Source organism: Lissotriton vulgaris, chromosome 3_2 (assembly GCF_964263255.1).
Source record: "Lissotriton vulgaris chromosome 3_2, aLisVul1.2, whole genome shotgun sequence".
NCBI lineage: Eukaryota > Metazoa > Chordata > Amphibia > Caudata > Salamandridae > Lissotriton > Lissotriton vulgaris.
The window spans coordinates 297,595,014-297,613,989 of record NC_141690.1 but is presented as its reverse complement, the minus strand read 5'-3'; the positions used below and the strand labels follow the sequence as shown (position 1 = coordinate 297,613,989).

The following is an 18,976-nucleotide window of genomic DNA, read 5'->3' as shown; positions in this document are numbered from 1 at the left end:
GTCATGTGGTGCAGGGTTTGTCGTACTAGAAGGTAAAAGTGTAGCAGGATTTAACGTGTTACAACGTCTGATCTCGATGTGTGGCTGAAACAGTGTCAATTCATATCCTGTCAGTCTTGCTATGGTCAGGTGCTGGGTCTGGGTTCGGTTCAGGAGAACTTCCACTGAGTGTGGAACTTGTACTGTCAGGGGATGTCCTAATACTATAGAGTCACTTTGTCTGATTGCTAGAGCTGTTGCTGCAACTGATTTTAGGCACGCAGGCAGAGCCTGGGCCACCGGATCCAATGTACTGGAAAAGTAAGCACAAGGCTTGTGTTTGTCTGCCTGATCTTGAGTGAGAACCGATAATGCTGTGCCATCGCGTTCAGTGACAAAAAGTGTAAAAGGTTTGCTGTAACATGGTGTCGCTAAAACAGGTGCTTGACATAAAGCTTTCTTCAGTTCATCAAAAGCTTGTGTATGTTCCTGAGTCCAAGGGAGGACAGTCGAAGTCGCTGCCTCCTGTGTTGTCAACTGTATGAGTGGCTTCGCTAGATATGCGTACTGGGGAATCCATTGTCTGCAGTAGGAAGTGAGGCCAATGAAGGCCCGTACTTCCTTTTGCGTCTTGGGCTGTGGAAGATGTGCAATTAACTGGATACGGTCGGGTGTCAACTGTCTACCCCTCTTGGACAGCAAGTGTCCAAGGTATACCACTTGCTGGGCACAGAATTGTAGCTTAGAAGGAGACACTTTGTGCCCCTTTTCGGCCAGGAAATACAAGACTGTCAGTGATGCACGTTCACAGTCTCGTTCTGTTTGTGCTGTGATCAATAGATCATCAACATACTGTAGTAGGGCAGTGTCAGTAGGCATGTGAATACTGTCTAGTTGTCGTTTCAGAGCTTGACTGTAAATACTAGGGCTTTCTGTGAACCCTTGAGGAGCACGTGCAAATTTGAAGCTTCGGCCATTTAAACAGAATCCGAAGAGATACTGGCTTTCCGGATGTATTGGGACACTAAATAAGGCGTTCTTGAGATCGATTACAGTAAAGAACGCTGCTTCTGAGTCAATAGCAGTCAATAGTGAAGAAATGTCTGGGACCACAGGGTATTGTGGTATAATGCATTTGTTTAATTCCCGGAGATCAATCACTAGTCTGTAGACTGGTGGTGCATTCGGGTCAGTTCGTTTAAGAATTGGAATGATAGGGGAATTACATACATTGGAGTCGGTTTCTACAACCACTCCTTGTGCAATGAGCTCGTCAACAATTTTCAGTAAGGCAACTACAGCATCGGGTGGTAATTTGTATTGTCGGATTCGTGGCAGTACAACTCCTTGCTTGAGTGTAACACGATATGGTGTAATGTGCATGTAACCTACATCAGTCGGACCTTGTGCCCATAAACGCTGTGGAACATTCTGAAGTCTGGGTTCAAAATCTCTCAAAACATAATGTCCTTTAAAATCACGTAAAAACAATCTCACTCCTTCCGGAGAACAACAAATCACTGCTCCCAGCGCTTTCAACGTTTTTATAACAAGCAAATTTTCAGGACATGATTTCGTAAGCAACAAGTCTGTAGTGCGGGACAATGGACCAACTCCTAGGGAAACTGGTTTTGATACTTCGTTAACAATAGGCTTTCCTGAAAATCCCAGGGAAACATTCTGTGAGCCTGAGAGGGGTGCCCCTGGAACCTCGTCATGACTGATGGTAGTTCTGCTCGCCCCTGTGTCAATCAAAAATTTTCTGTCTTTCCCTAATACCTGACTATGTACATAGGGACCCTCTTGATCTACAGGTACCTCGATAAGGGGCAAGCCAACCTCCCTCTCTAGGCTGTTTCATGAGTACTGCTGATAGTCTGGGTAGTCTGACTGTGCATACTGGTACATTTGTTGTATGACATGTTGTGTGGCAGCAATGGGTTGGGGTTGGGGTACAGCTACTGTCTGTTGTGCGTTCTGTGGAGGTTGCGTGTTCTGCGGGATATTTTGTGGAACATGTTCTTGTCTAGGTGGACGCGGTCTTTCTTTCTTCTTGCCGGTAGCGATATTGTGTCTCAGAACGGCACATTCGTTTATATAGTGACCTGGCTGTTTACAGTAATTGTAGTTCCCTTTAACAGGAGCTGCAGAATGACCGAGCGGTGCCGTACCCCTCTTCTGACCATCAGCTGGGACAGACTGAGAAACTAGTACTTTCATTTTCGTGTCTTTTATACGTCTCTGTTCGTGTTCGTGTTCGTGTTCTTCTCTAATTCGGTTTTGATGGTACTGTAACATTTGTAACATTTGGGAAGGGCTATTTGCTTGCCATGTACTCTCAACTTTCAGTACTCTATTTTTAACTTGTGGTAAGGAATTCTCTACTAATTTGGTCACAAAATGATGTGGGTATGATTCACTATTTGTCTTCAGGCCGCTATTAATAATGAAACATTTCTCGAATCTGGAATAAAAATCACTAGTGTCTTCGTCTTGTTTCTGTTTGCAGGCTGAGATAGCATCCCAGTCTTCCTTTTTAGTAGCTAGTAATCTTGGCAAAACCTGTATTAATAACTCGGGCAATGCTCTGGCTTTTTCCCCAAGACCAGTACCAGGGACTCGTGTATTATCTTCGTTTTCTAATTCTGCCCAGTCAATCTTTTTCTCTCCCACCTCCCACTCTTTTTCTTTAAGTTTTTCGTAAATGCAGGCTGGCAACAGTACCTTTAACATTTTAATAATATCGGGATACGTATACTCCCCCATGCGGAGCATATCTTTTAATTCGCGGTGGAACCCTCCCGGATCTTTATCGTGACAGGGCACTAATTTTTTCATTTCCAATAGTTCTATTTTCGTTAAGGGGGTGTAAACAAATACTCGTTCAAGCTCACCACCTGTTGTCCGAACGGGATGAACTTCTCGTAAGGGATTCAGTTTGTCCATGTAAAAAGTCTTTCGATCTCGATTAGGGACAGGAACGAAGTGGGGAGTTAGGAAAGTTATGTATCTATGTCGTTGTTCAAAATTTTATGAATTAGTTCGGTACCCAAACCTCTCCATCTAGCTAGCAATAAATCTTCCAATAAGTTATATAGGGGGCCTGGGTCAGAATGCTGACTCTCATATAGTGTAATGAGGTGCTGGATCATGTACATACCAGCTAGTCGCTGTTTGTCTGGGGAAAGATTCAAAAATGTTTGCGCTACTACGTCATTTTTATATATAGTAGAATTGCTAGCCCATTGAACTGCTGACTGGGCTAGTTCCTGTTCGTGCAAAGTACTAAGCTCACTACTCCCTATTCGTTTTTTCAATTCTTGGTCAGTGGCTTGGAATATGCGTTCAAGGGAATAGTGTTCTGGTATGGGAGAGAGAGAACGTTTCTTGTATTCTAGACGTATCGGCCTATCAAAAGGCCTTGCTCTACCTACGTAACTTATTTTACTTATGTCCGCTGGAGCTACATCTTCGTCCTCTGAAACTTCGTCGTCCTCTTTCTCAGTTTCGTTCTCGTCGGCCTGTGCCAAGGCCCGTTCTTTCTCACGTATGTCAAGAATTTCCTTACGGATTTTCCTGTACATTGCCTCTACACTACTTTGTTTATCATGCTTTCCGACCGCTATGTTGTCACTTCAATTTAACATACGTTTAGTTACTTCTCTGTGTGGTTGATCTTGTTGCCTGATCAAACAATTTATCAAGAACTGTAAAACCATGCGTTGAGTTTCCACCTTTCTGTGTGCCATGGCCTCCTGTATACTTTCTGGTCCCTCCCCCGTTCTAATGAAGTTATATATCTTGTCTAATTTCTCTCTCATGCCTGGTAAAGTGATCAAATAATCTGCAACACGCCTTAATCGTAGTGAGTGTGAGACCAATGAGTCCTCACCCGGTACTGGATCATATATACAATCAGTAAGGTTCTTTCTAAGGGTTGCGTATGTTGCCTTTGGCATTTGTTCCAGTGCTAAGTCTCGTAATGATATTCGTTTTTCTTGAGGAGGGGTGGAGAAACCCCCTCCCGCGGCTCCTAGATGTGAGCCGCCGGGGCTTGCAGGCTGCACTGGCACTGGTAATATTGGTGCTGGTAAAGTAGGTGTAGGTAATGTAGGTTGGTCCTGGGTTACAGGTGGATTAAAAGGATTTCCAGGACCAGTGGCAGGAGGAACAGTGGGGGGAATCGCGTCATTAACAGGGTTGTGGGGATGAATATTTGGAGGAGGATTTGTATTTACATACTCTGGGACAGTGTCATCTAAGTAGGAAGAAAGGAAAATTTCCGCTGCGGTCTGTTTATGACGAAGTTTAGTCGGGACCAATGGTGGCGGCAAGTTACAGGGTACTTCCGGGGTCACTTTGGGTAGGCCCTCGGCAAGAACGGGATACATGCCTTTAATAAGGGCATTTCTTTGTCTGTCTAATTGTTCTGCTTTAACTCGTTCACCTTCTTCTAGTAGTTCTCTTTCTTTAGCTTTTTCAGATTCTTCTCTACTTCTCTCTGCTTTCTTGATTTCTTTCTCTGTTCTTCTATGCGCTTCTTTACGCCATAATTCTATGGCATCTTTCTGGGATTGTCTGGCTTTCTTTTTCCACAGTGCTTCCTCTACTCTCATGATGCAATCAGCATCCCATGTCCCTGAGACAGGCCATCTATATTTCTCTTTCAGATCTTTAGTGTAGTCAACCCATAAATCTAAGTACAGTATGGCATTTAAGCCGTGTTTATGGTACATAAAATATCCGGGAGTGTCCCTATGCGGGACGGGAACTGCCTCTTCGAGTATCCCTTTCCTGGTTCCTATCTGACGTAATTTCGAAAACAGCGGCATGTTTGAACTGACTTGAACAATAACACATTAAACACGAAACAAATTGCAAACAGTCATTCATACCACGACATCAAAACATTGCGAACAGTGATTACCTGATACATAGAATAACACAATTATTTAATAATCCTAAAACACAATACTATACTGGATGTACTGCTAGAACAGCATAGTCATACCGGCCCCATAAAGAGACACGTCATACCGCATCCACCTAGGTGGACACGTCTATACCGGATCTGTGTACCCAGACCCGTCTTGACCGAGTCCAATTTATTGAACCCATCTATATGCGTTCCCAACAACGGTACTCACCGGGAAGCAAAACTGAAGGCCTCGGAAACTTGATACTGGACTGGACAGCTACGACTTCTTGCTGTGCATGCGCCTCGGAACAGGTGGGCCTCGGGATACCTCGGACCTTGCTCTCTCGTCTCGGGCTCTGGTCGGGATAGTCCGCAATCCTCACCGCCTCGTGTGGATGCCTGGTCGCAGTCTCCATCTCCTCCGTGGGCCTGAGGGAGTTAGCAGGAAAACCCGCGGATGTGCACAGAAAGGAGTCCGTCAAGGCTGTAGAAGGGGTCGGGGGGCTGCGCCTACATCGGCCGGCGCGTGGGGAAGGGGACAGGTCCCTATTCGGGCGCCAGATTATGTGGTAAATTGAATTACCTATACATTTTTCTATACATTAAATATCAATAAGGATAACTCATAAAATGAGAGGCAGAGTCCGTGGTATCTGAGTCATACGGGCTTTATTCCAATGGCTCGAGCCATGGGAGAATCGTGTTCCATCACCACTAATGTTCAGGAAGGGATATCACATATTTTATTAACATCATACAATATATATAGTAAAATCACATAATTGCAAGTCATACAGTAGGCGTAACACTCCAGGCGGAGCAAGTGAAAAGAGAGATAAGAACATATGGGCGTAGAAAGAAGCGTGTCATAGGAGTGTCACAGGTGGGTGGATGTATGGAGGAAATCTGCAGGGTCAGCAGAAACCTTTACTCGACATGTGCGCGCAACTTTTAGTCATGACGTGTAATTGACGTGTAACTGGGGAGAGCTGGGGGTTTGCCTTTAGCACTAGTAGAGGAGTCTGGTGTCTGGGATGTCAGAACGACCTATACCTATAGCATATCTGATATCGTGTGTTTGGAGGATGTATTGTCTGAAGTAAAAGGTCTCTCGGGCAGAGGCCGTTCATCACTAATGCTAGAATGTGCCTATATTTCTTCGTGCATTACGTGGGGGCATGGGCCTACTATGGCAACGGGTGCAGTAAATTACTTGCAGGAAGACAGGAAGGCCGGGCCCTTTGCTCTGCAGGCGGGAATATGTTTACCTATTTCACTAGACTGGAATGTGTTTTCACGGAGGCTGAACAGATAACTGTAGGCAAAATACCGTCTTGGCAGGCAGGCCAGGCCAAGCCGGGCACTGCTCGGCTGGGCAGGAAGTAAGGTAGAGGTCAGGGATGCATACCTAAACTGCAACTTTCTGAGACAGAAGAGGCTCGGAGCCTCAATTAAGGGCCTGGCTCAACTGGGCCAGGAAAACGTGTGCTTCGCGATATTTAAAAGTGCACCATGTAAATGCATTGGAAACGCAGGCCTTGGTGCAGAATTAACGTTTCACTCAGGGAAGGCCTAATAACTAACATGTTAACGTTAGACGAAAATGCAGAAACATTATTGTGGCAGACACGGGAAAGAATTACATGGTAACATGGACATACATGGAGCATAGGTATATGGATAGGGTGCGAGTGGGGGACACATTGACCATACAAAAATTTCTATTTCCTCAACACTCCCTCCACATCACCCCCTGGAGACAGACTCTCTTGGAAGCCACATCTCACTCCCCGCAAGCCCTGCTCGCATTGCTACCCCTTTCTCCAGTTCAAGGCCCTGCTTCTGCGAGAGGTCATCCCAACTTTAGTCCTTGTGACTTTTGAAGCTCTCTCCAGCTTATCCTCCAGGACAGACTGCAGATAATTGTCATTCTGTGGATTGTAGCTCCAGGATATTCTGCTCTTGAGATATCCTGTCAGATGCAGTTTCCAACTCAGTGTTCTTGTAAAATATGCACCAAACGTAGGAGAACCCATCAAAATCCCATTTACCAAGGGCCCCTGTTCCTTACCCTGCCAACTATTGTTGAATTGTTGTGAATTGTCTTTGATGCACAATTTCTCCCACTGGAACAGCATTTAATGCAGAGTACCAAACCCACACATATGTGTATGCAGAGCACGAGCCTGTGGGATTCTGTACAGGTTGAGATCCAGCAATGAGTGTTTGGGGGGTTGGGACGAGGAGGGGGTAGCTGGGTTCTGGGAGAGGAAGTGGACTGTTACTGCATCACGATGTAGTGTTCTTTAAAACAGTGCAACTCGTCTTTTAACATAACCAGCTCAACTATAGCAGAAGGATTGGGGACATCCTCGCATGCACACAGAGAGACCCCTGCAGCACATCACAAAGAACTAAAGGGAGCCCTGAAGTTTGCACCAAAACAGGTGTATCCCACATGAAACACAATAACTGAAATGTCACCACCTCACACGAGAAGCATGACCAGAAGAGACTCTGGGGCATATTATCAAGGGCAGAATCACCGCTTTAGTGGCACTTTTTGATGCTAAAGCAGCGATATTCTTATCGCCCTATTAACAAGGCGGTGCTAACGTGCAACAGCGCATATTACAGACGATTTCGTAACGCATCTCATGACAGCGATAGATATCGCTAATGAGATGCAAAGTAGGCGTTCCCTCCTAAGACAACATGTGATCGTAAAACCAACATCTCTGTATCAACAACGCTGCCCTTGAACAGCGAAGCGATAAAAAAACGCGTGCTGAGCCCCCATTATCGCATGATTCCAACGTCACAAAAAAACCTGACTTAGCTTTATTGCCTATGGGAGTTGAATTGTGTGGTTAGGTACACAGTCCCCTATTAACAAGCATTTAGTTTGCTGTGAAATCATCTCAGGATTGCACACGCTAATGATGATTATCTCAATCTATCGCTGGATTGCACTTCGCCTGTTAGCAAAGTGTTGCTAATACGCCGCTAACACAGCGATGTAATTCAGCGATACAGGGCGATAATGAAAAACGTGTTAAGAGCGTTTTGCTATATTTATTGCAGTTTATAGATAATATGCCCCTCTTACTTCTACAGCTCACAGGAAATAGGTCTAACATCTTCACATCACAGGAGAAGTCAACCAGGGGCAAAGATGAGTGAGAACTAACTCCGACCTTTTCAAATTGGAGGAGAAGCCATCCACATGTGAAGCATGAACGGATTGTGATCGCCATCAGCACCTCTGAGGCAAATGCAATAACAGCATCTGATAGAAGGAGCAAACCACAGGCAAAGCAAGGATAGGAAGCAGCTCTGGCATGTGCGCCACGCAGTAGAAACCAAACATAGGTCACACATGAATAGTAGGAAACCTGGACATTAGCACCTCACGGAAGAAGCAAAACATTTGCAAAGAATGTGGGAGAAAATATGCTGGAATTTGCAAATGACAAGAAAAAAACAATAGCTATCACTCAGGGGAGAGATAGTTCCTTTCAGCCTCCCGTTCAAGTATCTAGTCATACACCCTCATTCTGCACATAGCGCATCCACATGCCATGCTGAGCCCAGGTTACGTCAAAAGCAAATTTCTCAGTCTTAAATCTGTCATATGACCATGTGTGTCCTACCTGTAGCAGCCTACGATGAATGCAAAAAGAGAATATCAGTACGATAGAAACTGTCAAGAACACGCCTCTCTTTAAGTTCCTTGTCATTGGTATGAACATCTTGGTGCCCCTGTGGAGGAAAACAAAGAACATCAAAGTATTACACAAATTAGATTGGGATCTCTTCTGATCGTTCAACATCAAGTTAAAAACGATGCCAGGGAAATGGTCTGAGCAGCATTATCAGAGTTACAGCTAACAAGGGAACCCAAGAGTCGCCTGGGACCCTGGGGAAGTTCAAACATAGAAAAACTGGTATCACAGACAATAATATCCATATACATTCAAAGATACCAAATGGTTACTCTAATCAGTTTATGTTAGACCTGACAGCCTTAGAGTGGTGTTCCCTAAATTATTTGCCTATTTACCGCCTCTTTTTGCTGTATTCTTTTGTTGGCCTTAGGACTCTGAGCACTTTACCACTGTTAATACGTGCTAAGGTGCATGTGCTTCTTCCATAAATTTGGTTTCATTGACTTACCCACTATTGGTGTATTTAATTTATCTGTAAGTCCCTCATAGTGTGTACTACCGGTGCCCAAGGCCTGTTAGTTAAATGCTACTAGTGAGCCTGCAGCACTGATTGTGCCACCCACACAAGTAGCCCTTTAAACATGTCTTAGGCCTGCAACTATACAGCCTGTGTGTGCAGTTTACACTGCTATGTCGACTTGGCAATTTATACCCCTTGCCAAGCCTTAAACTCCCCTTATATTACATATAAATCGGTCCTAAGGTAGGCCCTGGATAGCCATAAGGCAGGGTGCTGTGTAAACAAAAGGTAGGAAATTCACTTTCAAGTTTTCCATGTCCTGGTAGTGAAAAATACCTAAATTAATGTATTACTACTGCGAGACCTGCGCGCTCATAGGTTAACATTAGGAATTCCTTATTAAACTTTTATGCTGTAATTTCTGATTGAGAAGGCGTAGCTCTGCCATATTTTAAGTCATTGGAATGGTAATGATAAATCCTCTTTGCTGGCAAAGTTGGATTTAACATTACTATTTTATAAATGCCACTTTTAGAAAGATCCATTATACAGCAGTGACTTTCTTCACCCCATACCAAAGGCACTGCTTGTGTAAAAGCTTCTTTCCTTCTTGTTTTAATCCTAATTTTTCTCATATTTCTCTATATAAACTGCAATTTTTTCAATCTTTTCTTCTTAGTCCACTTAATTCCACACGCTCAAAGTGATGCCATTTTTCAAGGTGTGACTGAGGGCCCATCACCATCCTTATGGTTCATTGTGGCCCTGAATGGGCAGTGTCCTGTCCCCACACAAAGGATTGATTACCCTACTCAAGTGATTCTGGAGCCAGGGCTGGGAAGGCAGGATGTAGGAATCTGGCTCTCTATATAGAGTACTAAAAAGAAATGCACTGTGCTGGGAGTCCAGTGAGATCCAGATTGGTATACAGAGGCAAAAGAAGATAATGATAACGCTTTAATTGTGGTAGTGTAGTGTAGTTCCTATATTCCCAATAGGCTATGCGCATTGGGATAACATAAACAGTAGTTTAGACGTAGGACTGAGGTCAACTAGGTCTCTACTGAATATGTTAGACTTAATTGTGTGTGCCAGCTAGCTCAGAGGTCACTAGAAACTTTCTCGAATGAACAGGAAGGAGTTAACTTTCCTGATTTAGACAAGAAGGGATTAGCTTCTGACAACCATATAACATGACAACTTTGCTCCCTCCAGAAAGAGGAGTATATCTCCAGAGTCGTGTGAAAACAATAGACAGCTATTTCACTCAGTCAATCGTGCATGCTCAGTTTCACCAGAGTGCAGAGAAATAGAGAGACAGGCGTTTTCAATAAAAGGTGTTATTTATTGAGCAGCCTTCTTTCTCATCCAAGAGAAATGAATTGCCACAATCGCAATACTTATCATAAAGTAAAGTGCGTACAGTAAAAGGAGTATTATGAAATAATACTGTAAAAGCATTGATATGGTTCCTGAGCTATATGATACTTAAAACGGATAAAATATATACAATACATACAATGATAAAAGTTGACTAAACGTACTCAACTGGTGCTTCTAAAATACGCCTACCCCGGTGTACCTAACCTAAGCCTAGTACGTGGGAAGGAGTAAGTGAGCTGCAGTTTAAGTTAAGTTAGTTTTTGCCAAGAATCTGAATCAAGATTTCTCTAAGGATCTAATCAGCTCTATACCTTGGTTTTAGAATGAAGGAGGTCTTGTATCTCTTTCTCAGGACTCGATCTCCTAGCAACCCGCGAGGGTGTCTGGAAACACTGAAGCTGGATTTCTCGGCCTGAGATAAGACAGCGTCTCTTTCAGTGCGTCAATGGGAGGGTCAGCTTCCTTCGGCACTGCATCAGCTGGGCTCTGGATAAGTAGATAGCCGCTCTGCTCCAAACCACTGTGTGTTTGCTTAAGGCAAGTGCTGGTATATTTATACCTGGAAGGTGCCGTGTTTGGCGTAAGGTTGGACATAAGACGTCACTAAGAACTGTCACTAAGAACTGGCAGTTCTTTCAGGACTCTTAGGAGTTCTAGGACAAATCAAAACAGAAGCAGGGGGAATTTCCCGGGCTGCTGGAGGCTTGGTTTGTTTAAAGAACGCGTTGTACTTTCTAGGAGTCTAGGGAAGTAGCCTTGCCGTATTTGAACTGCATGGGCTATGACTAAATATGGATATGATTCTTATGCCTTTATAAGGACATGATTTATTATAACCATATAAGGGCATGAATCAGGAATATTTAATTAGGGTCCTATATACATTCACAACACCCACTCCACGTATAATGTCCATCATTACTAAATACTAAGCAATATATAAACATATAAGTATGCCTGTGTTTTCCAGCCCACCCCAAAATACATAAAATGCATTTGAAATGGTATAGATACACAAAAATGAGTATTATACTGTAGGCTTTCAAGCAGTGGTATCATTCAGATAATATTTTTGTAGTGCATTATAATCTTCACTGAATGAATCACAAAATTTACATTTATGAAATGGCTCTTAATACAGAAGAGAAGGTCGAGACCATTTCATCACATAGTTATACAAGATTGTACATGTGCTAGAGGCTTATTCAAAATATTGTCTCTAGAGTCTCTAAAAATAGAAGTTCTGTTCTCTAAGAATAGTTCTACTTTAAACAGAGTACCATGTGCCAAAAAAAGGGTAAATATTTTGGAAATTGGAAAAAATAAATTTTTTCGCTTTCATGGGTAAAAATAGTTCCAAATGTTTTCAGTAGTGTTGTTTATAAAATCTGAAGGCCGAATTCAGAGTTCAGGGAACGCTGTGTGCTCGCTGTTTCAAAAGTTATTCTCGTTGTTAGGAGAGAACATTAAATCAGACAGGCTGTTGAAAAACTCGTCTACAACAGTAGGTGAAAGTTCTACCAAGTTTGAAAAAGCTGCAATAGTGCATATGTGAGACGCATTGCTATCATCGATGTCAGGATCAGCAATGTTCACAGAAGGTTGTACCTGTGTGGTGCCGCTTTCATCCCGTACTTCACCGCCACCTAATCGTAATGGTGAAGTCTCAACGAATTCCGTCATCAGAATGGGTAGCCGCTGGGGACAACACTGTGCATGAGCCGTTACCGAACCAAGCAAAGCATCGATATCCATTGGTACTGCTGATGGTAGTGTAAGACAGACGTCCAACACGCATTCTTCTCCGCATAGCAGACATCGAAGCACAGGTAAGATGCAATCTTGCCAGATTGGTCTGAATGAAAGAAACCAGGTAGTATTCAGATCTCCTAACCGGGCCAATCCGAGGACTTTAGTGATCCGTTCTCGGTATCGTATTGCTAGGATTGTATCTTCCATCGTAGCCTGAGATTTGTCTGTGACTTGGCTTGCCATATCGGACCATAAGCAACAAAAATAAAATTCCTGCTACGAGTCCCAAAATAAGAGGTAGGCCACCAAATAGAGAATGCACAAAATTCGGGAAGATGCCCAGAACTGTTTCAAAGGGTGCTAAAAGTCCCGAAAAAATTGTCTTAAATACATGTGCGATGCCAATGGTATCTGACATGTTTAAGATTTGGCTTAACATTTCTACGAAATGCACGGGGCAATTTGTCGATAATAGGGTATGTATCTCTGCCGCTGTCCTTGCAACTTGCAGGTCATACGTCTCTTTGGACGAGGTTAAAGGCACGGTTGTCTGTAAAAGAATAGACTTCATTCTGCTTAAAGTATCAATTTGAATAGAAGAGATATTCACAGAAGGCCAGATTGCTGCCTCCATGTCTGGATTGCTGTTTGGATACAATATTTGCATACAACAAATGACCCTGGAAGTAACGCTCATGAGATAGGGTTTTCCTGGCATCATGCCACAACAGCTGTGGTCACTTACTATAACGTAGCTACCGTTGGAAAGTTGTCTGAAAAAGGGCTCTATCTGTGTAGCAGGGGTGCCGTGCAGATGACATGAAAGGTTGTTTGATGAACCTTCGCAGGCTCCATGTAAGTTAATACCTTGACACAGGAGTGTACTGCTTAGTGATTTTTTACAATTGTTACCACTAAGAAATACCTCTTTTTTCCCTTCACTATAACATCTATGTGTATAAGGTAAATTCCAGGTTGATTTGATGTATCCTTTACCCAACCTTTCATACAAGCCTGCTGGTATATACTTCTGCAAAAAACACAGTTGATGGACAGAATGCAGAACAATGTCTTACATTCACCCCACTACAAAGATCTGGGCCTAAAGCCATCATTTTTTTGCACTCCACACCACCCTAGGTCAGACACTGGCTATATGCAAATCAGCCTTGACCCTGTGCCTCATGGGATCAGTCCAGCCCGAACTACCAAGCCATGTCTTTCCTAGACCGGAATCAAGCATCCAAGGACCGGTTTCTGGGTATCAGCCTTCTTCAGCCTGGATAGCTTGACTCCAGTGATGTGGAGAGCCTGGGACTCACGTCTGAGCATACCCAGCCCACTCGGGGTGAAAATTGCAAAAAACACAGTTAATGGACAGAATGCAGAACAATGTCTTACATTCACCCCAGTACAAAGATCTGGGCCTAAATCCATCGTTTTTTTGCACTCCACACCACCCTAGGTCAGACACTGGCTATATGCAAATCAGCCTTGACCCTGTGCCTCATGGGAACAGTCCAGCCCGAACTACCAAGCCATGTCTTTCCTAGACCGGAATCAAGCATCCAAGGACCGGTTTCTGGCTATCAGCCTTCTTCAGCCTGGATAGCTTGACTCCAGTGATGTGGAGAGCCTGGGACTCACGTCTGAGCATACCCAGCCCACTCGGGGTGAAAATTGCAAAAAACACAGGTGATGGACAGAATGCAGAAAAATGTCTTACATTCACCCCAGTACAAAGATCTGGGCCTAAATCAATTGGTTTTTTTGCACTCCACTCCACCCTAGGTCAGAAACTGGCTATATGCAAATAAGCCTTGACCCTGTGCCTCATGGGAACAGTCCAGCCCGAACTACCAAGCCATGTCTTTCCTAGACCGGAATCAAGCATCCAAGGACCGGTTTCTGGCTATCAGCCTTCTTCAGCCTGGATAGCTTGACTCCAGTGATGTGGAGAGCCTGGGACTCACGTCTGAGCATACCCAGACCACTCGGGGTGAAAATTGCAAAAAACACAGGTGATGGACAGAATGCAGAAAAATGTCTTACATTCACCCCAGTACAAAGATCTGGGCCTAAATCCATCGGTTTTTTTGCACTCCACAACACCCTAGGTCAGACACTGGCTATATGCAAATCAGCCTTGACCATGTGCCTCATGGGAACAGTCCAGCCCGAACTACCAAGCCATGTCTTTCCTAGACCGGAATTAAGCATCCAAGGGCCGGTTTCTGGCTATCAGCCTTCTTCAGCCTGGATAGCTTGACTCCAGTTATGTGGAGAGCCTGGGACTCACGTCTGAGCACACCCAGCCCACTCGGGGTGAAAATTGCAAAAAACACAGTTGATGGACAGAATGCAGAACAATGTCTTACATTCACCCCAGTACATAGATCTGGGCCTCAATCCATCGTTTTTTTGCACTCCACACCACCCTAGGTCAGACACTGGCTATATGCAAATCAGCCTTGACCCTGTGCCTCATGGGAACAGTCCAGCCCGAACTACCAAGCCATGTCTTTCCTAGACCGGAATGAAGCATCCAGGGACCGGTTTCTCGCTATCAGCCTTCTTCAGCCTGGATAGCTTGACTCCAGTGATGTGGAGAGCCTGGGACTCAAGTCTGAGCATACCCAGCCCACTCGGGTTGAAAATTGCAAAAAACACAGTCGATGGACAGAATGCAGAACAATGTCTTACATTCACCCCAGTACAAAGATCTGGGCCAAAATCCATCCTACCTCAATGTACCTAACCTAAGTTTAGTACCCGTGAGGGAGTAAGTATTGTATAGTATAGGTTTGGTTTTCTTTGCCAAGATTTCTCTTAGGTTCTAATCAGCTCCATTCCTTAGTTTAGAATGAAGGAGGTCTGGTATCTCTGTCTCAGACTCGATTTCCCAACACCCCGCAAGGGGAGCTTGGAAACACTGGAGATGGATTCTCACTGAGAGAAAGGACAGCTTCTCGATCAGTGCGTCAACTGGAGGGTCGGCTTTCTTCGGCACTTGCTGTCGCGAGCTGTGTCGGGCAAGTAGATAGTCGAACTGCTCCAAACCACTGTGTCTTGCTAGGGCAAGTGAAGGCATATTTATACCTTGAAGGTGCCGAGTTTGAAGTAAAGTCGGGCATAATAACGTCAGTAAAGAGCCCCAAGGGAATAGTAGCTCTTTGTAAAGTACATAAGTTCTTGGACAAATCAATATTCAAGCAAGGGGAGGTCCCTGACTGCTTAAGCAGATTTTCCAAGAAATCGTTGTGAAGTTTTTGGTACGGGTGGAAGTAGCCATGCCTGTATTTGGACTGCATGGGCTATGTTTGAATAAGGGTATGATTTCTATCCCTATATTAGGGAAATGTGAATTGTACCTATATTAGGGTATGACTCAGGAAATTTCGCTCGGATCCTAAAACGCCATACAACAACGCAATCCCAGTATCTGTAAATTTATTGTTCGATACCTACACAATCAATTGGCTGCCCTCATCTGTATTTACAGTCCTGAAGAAGACCCGCTGTGACTCATGTCGAACTGCGCATACCTTTGGGTCGAAACGTCAATGCTATTTATGTTCATGTCCTAGTAGTTTTCTTGACCCTATTCTATAAAAATCACTCATGGTCGTAGGACTCCATGCGATAAAATTATATATAACACAGAACCATCTTAACAAATAGGATCTATTTATTTATGTCACTTGTATATCTCATGTAGATAACTCACTTATGACTTCGCTTTGTCACTTTATTGCACTTAAACTCACAATAGTCACCTTCTTCAGTTCACCGATATGAAATTGCTCATGTGACAGCCATATATACTTCTTCTTGAATAAGAAAAGAGTAAAACACTGCTACTCAACTAACATTATAGTGTTTTGTGGTGTGTTCCATTATGTGTCTTTTCGTTTGTTGAATTTGACTTTGATTGATCTGTTGTGGTGTATTAATTACTCAAAGCAAAGCAATTTTTCCACCCAACAGAACCAACTGTGGATTACATTATCAACACCCAGGTTCTGAGGGACACAGGGTTACCCCATTATCCCTAGTGGTATGATGCCCGGCATTGCTTATCTGGTGGCCGTTGACCACAGGATTATTTGTTGTAAGCAAGTATTGTTTACCCCAGCTCGCACAGTTAGGGAGGCACCACTGTAGCCTTTACTGAATGTTTACAACATAGGGTTTGATTCTCTGAGCAGACTGAAAGCCATGCTGTTGCAGCAAAATGTTGCCTTAACTTTAGCCTGAGAGATCTTTGATCTCCAGGTTGCAAGGTCTTCAGCAGAGATACAGGCTCTGGTCCGTACAAACTTCCCGCTCCATTTGGGAGAAGTGGTCCATCGTATCTTTAACATGTCTGATATGCGGGGGATAGTACACTAATTTAAGAGCATTGGATAAGGGATTTTAACAACTTTTCAAACTGTTTTCGGAGTGATTCCATCATTCATACACTCCGTACTTGGAAGCATTTTTAAAGGGCTTCCTTTGGTCCTGATTTCCGTGGCGGGCATTCTGACTTTAATCCTATAGTATACGCAATGGATGCCAACATCACTCAAGACACGGAGAGCACGCGGCTGGAGCGACGTTGTCGTGAGCAATTGGTGTTCTTCCTGGGAACATCTCGGCTTCGAGAGCTGAATGAGCATTGGTTCCTGTCTTTCAGATCAGCCTGTCTCAACTGCATTCTGCGAGTATTCCGCTGCCTATTTTGAGGATCTGAACGCATGTTGGACCTCTGTCTGACTATTCCATTGGCTGCATTGCCGGACATAGACATGCTCCTGGCACCTTTGCGGGCCCATGAGCACAGTTGTCCACAGCGTATATCCATGTTGATGATGGCGTTCCTAGAGTCTGCACAGGATGCTTCAGCTCCTGTTGGGATGAAGATCGGCTCTACAACAACTATGCAGTCATCGGCTTCTGCCGTTAGAACTGGAGGTGATCACCTTTGCTCCCTTGACATCATACTGGAAGTATTAGAGGGACTGCCTCCTGAGGATGCCATGTTCAGTGATGTTGAGATTTCAGCACAGGATTCTTACAACAATCTAGCTTTCCTGTGCTGGGACCGTTTGGCAACTTTTAAACAAAACACAAAATTAAAAGGTCGATCAGACTTTGTTTTATTTTCTCTCTGTTCTGTCTGAGCACTAAGCATGAGCGAATTTTGCGGATCTCGCGTTCGCGAATTTTGCGGATTTGCAGATTCGCAATCCGCAAAATCCGCGAATTCCCGCGAATTAGCGGATTTTTTTTTTTTGTGTGTTCGCCCGTGTTTCTGCCAGTTCGCGAGGGTTTTGTACACTTTCGCAAATTGCGAACTTACCTGTCGGGTCGCAAGTTTCGCGAACTTGTTGTTTCTACGTGTCCAGCCTGTTTGGGACACTCTTCTTCATCACTGCCACTCTCTGTCACCACTGCCACTCTCTGACTACTCATGCCACCCTCTGGCCCACCCATGCCACCCTCTGTTTCATCACCACACCCTCTGGTTGTCCAGTGTACATTATTTTCGGCAAAGCAAAGCACACCTTCCCTGCCTCAAGTGACCTGAATTAATTTGGGGCTGATTAATGTGTCACAGAATATTTTTTTAGCTGGCACCTGCTTCCTTAGTGCGCCCTGATTAGTGATCTTTTGCACTTGCTAAGTGCTTTCATTGTTGCAAAATTAGTTACAACACCTGCCCTGCCCCAATTGACAATAATGAATTAGGGGCTGATTAATGGATTTTAACTTCCAGCCTGGCTCCTGCTTGTCTCCCTTAGCTGTAATTCAGGACCTTTGTGGCATATGTGTAACTATTCTGAGGTTCAGAGCAGGGTCACATAATAGTTGCAACTGGCAACTGAACTCTGGAGGGGCCCCTCAGGAAGCACTACAGGAAATGGCTACTAATGATGAGCCTGAACTTTTGAACCTGGTAAGTAGTTACTTTCAGTTTTGCTAAGATCGTATTTCTGCAATTTTGCACTTATTCGCGGGCGCGAACTCACGCGAACAGTGCGAGCAGTGCGAGCAAAATCCGCTGCTCGCGGATTTGCGGATTTTGCGGGAAATTCGCAAATCTCGCGGATTGCGGATTTCCCGAAAATCCGCAAAATCCGCGAGCGGAACGGATTTTCCGCCCATGCCTACTGAGCACATTGGCTTTCAAGGTGCTCAGAAAGGCAAAGAACATATATTCAAATATATAGAAGACCTTTTTTAGAATGCCTTTTAGGGAAAAATTACTTTCATAGAAACCTTGCTTTTATTGACATTTTAAGAGCTTTTAGTATGTTTTAGTACAACTGATTTTATGCCTTTTTAGAGCAATGACTATCATTACCTACCTGACCTTGTAGACCTTTCGATGAGGAGTGGGTGTCATGTCTGTTAGAACAGTCCCATCATGTACATATCAAACATATACACTTTTGTCCCATCCACATGATCATAACGGTTTTGCATAGGTGACCTTTTACCTAATAGCTTGCTTCTGTCTCTTTGACACAGAGCTCTTGGTTAACCCTGGGCGAAGCACTACGCTACGCTCGCAGAGTTTGCGAAGTTTGCGCAACTTCGCACTACGCGAGCTGCACGTAGCACAGTGCGAACACGCGTAGTGTAGCGTAGTGCAGCGGTCATTTTCTGCTTGTTCGCGGTCCTCAACGTCATGTTCGCGACTGCGAGCAAGCAAAATGACATCCCGGCGAGATTCTCAACTCGGGGAGGCCAGGTTTCTCATTGTGAGTG

At 44.2% G+C, this 18,976-nt stretch overlaps 1 protein-coding gene across 1 annotated transcript in view; it reads right to left on the bottom strand.

Moving 5' to 3' along the window:
* Positions 1–18,976, bottom strand: part of LOC147725752 (NXPE family member 1-like) — a 280,513-nt gene that overhangs the window by 213,868 nt on the left and 47,669 nt on the right. The window contains exon 2 of the mRNA XM_086964425.1: positions 8,551–8,659. Coding sequence (XP_086820551.1) covers positions 8,551–8,649 — 99 coding nt within the window. The 5' untranslated portion in view covers positions 8,650–8,659. The remainder of the gene's footprint in view (positions 1–8,550; positions 8,660–18,976) is intronic.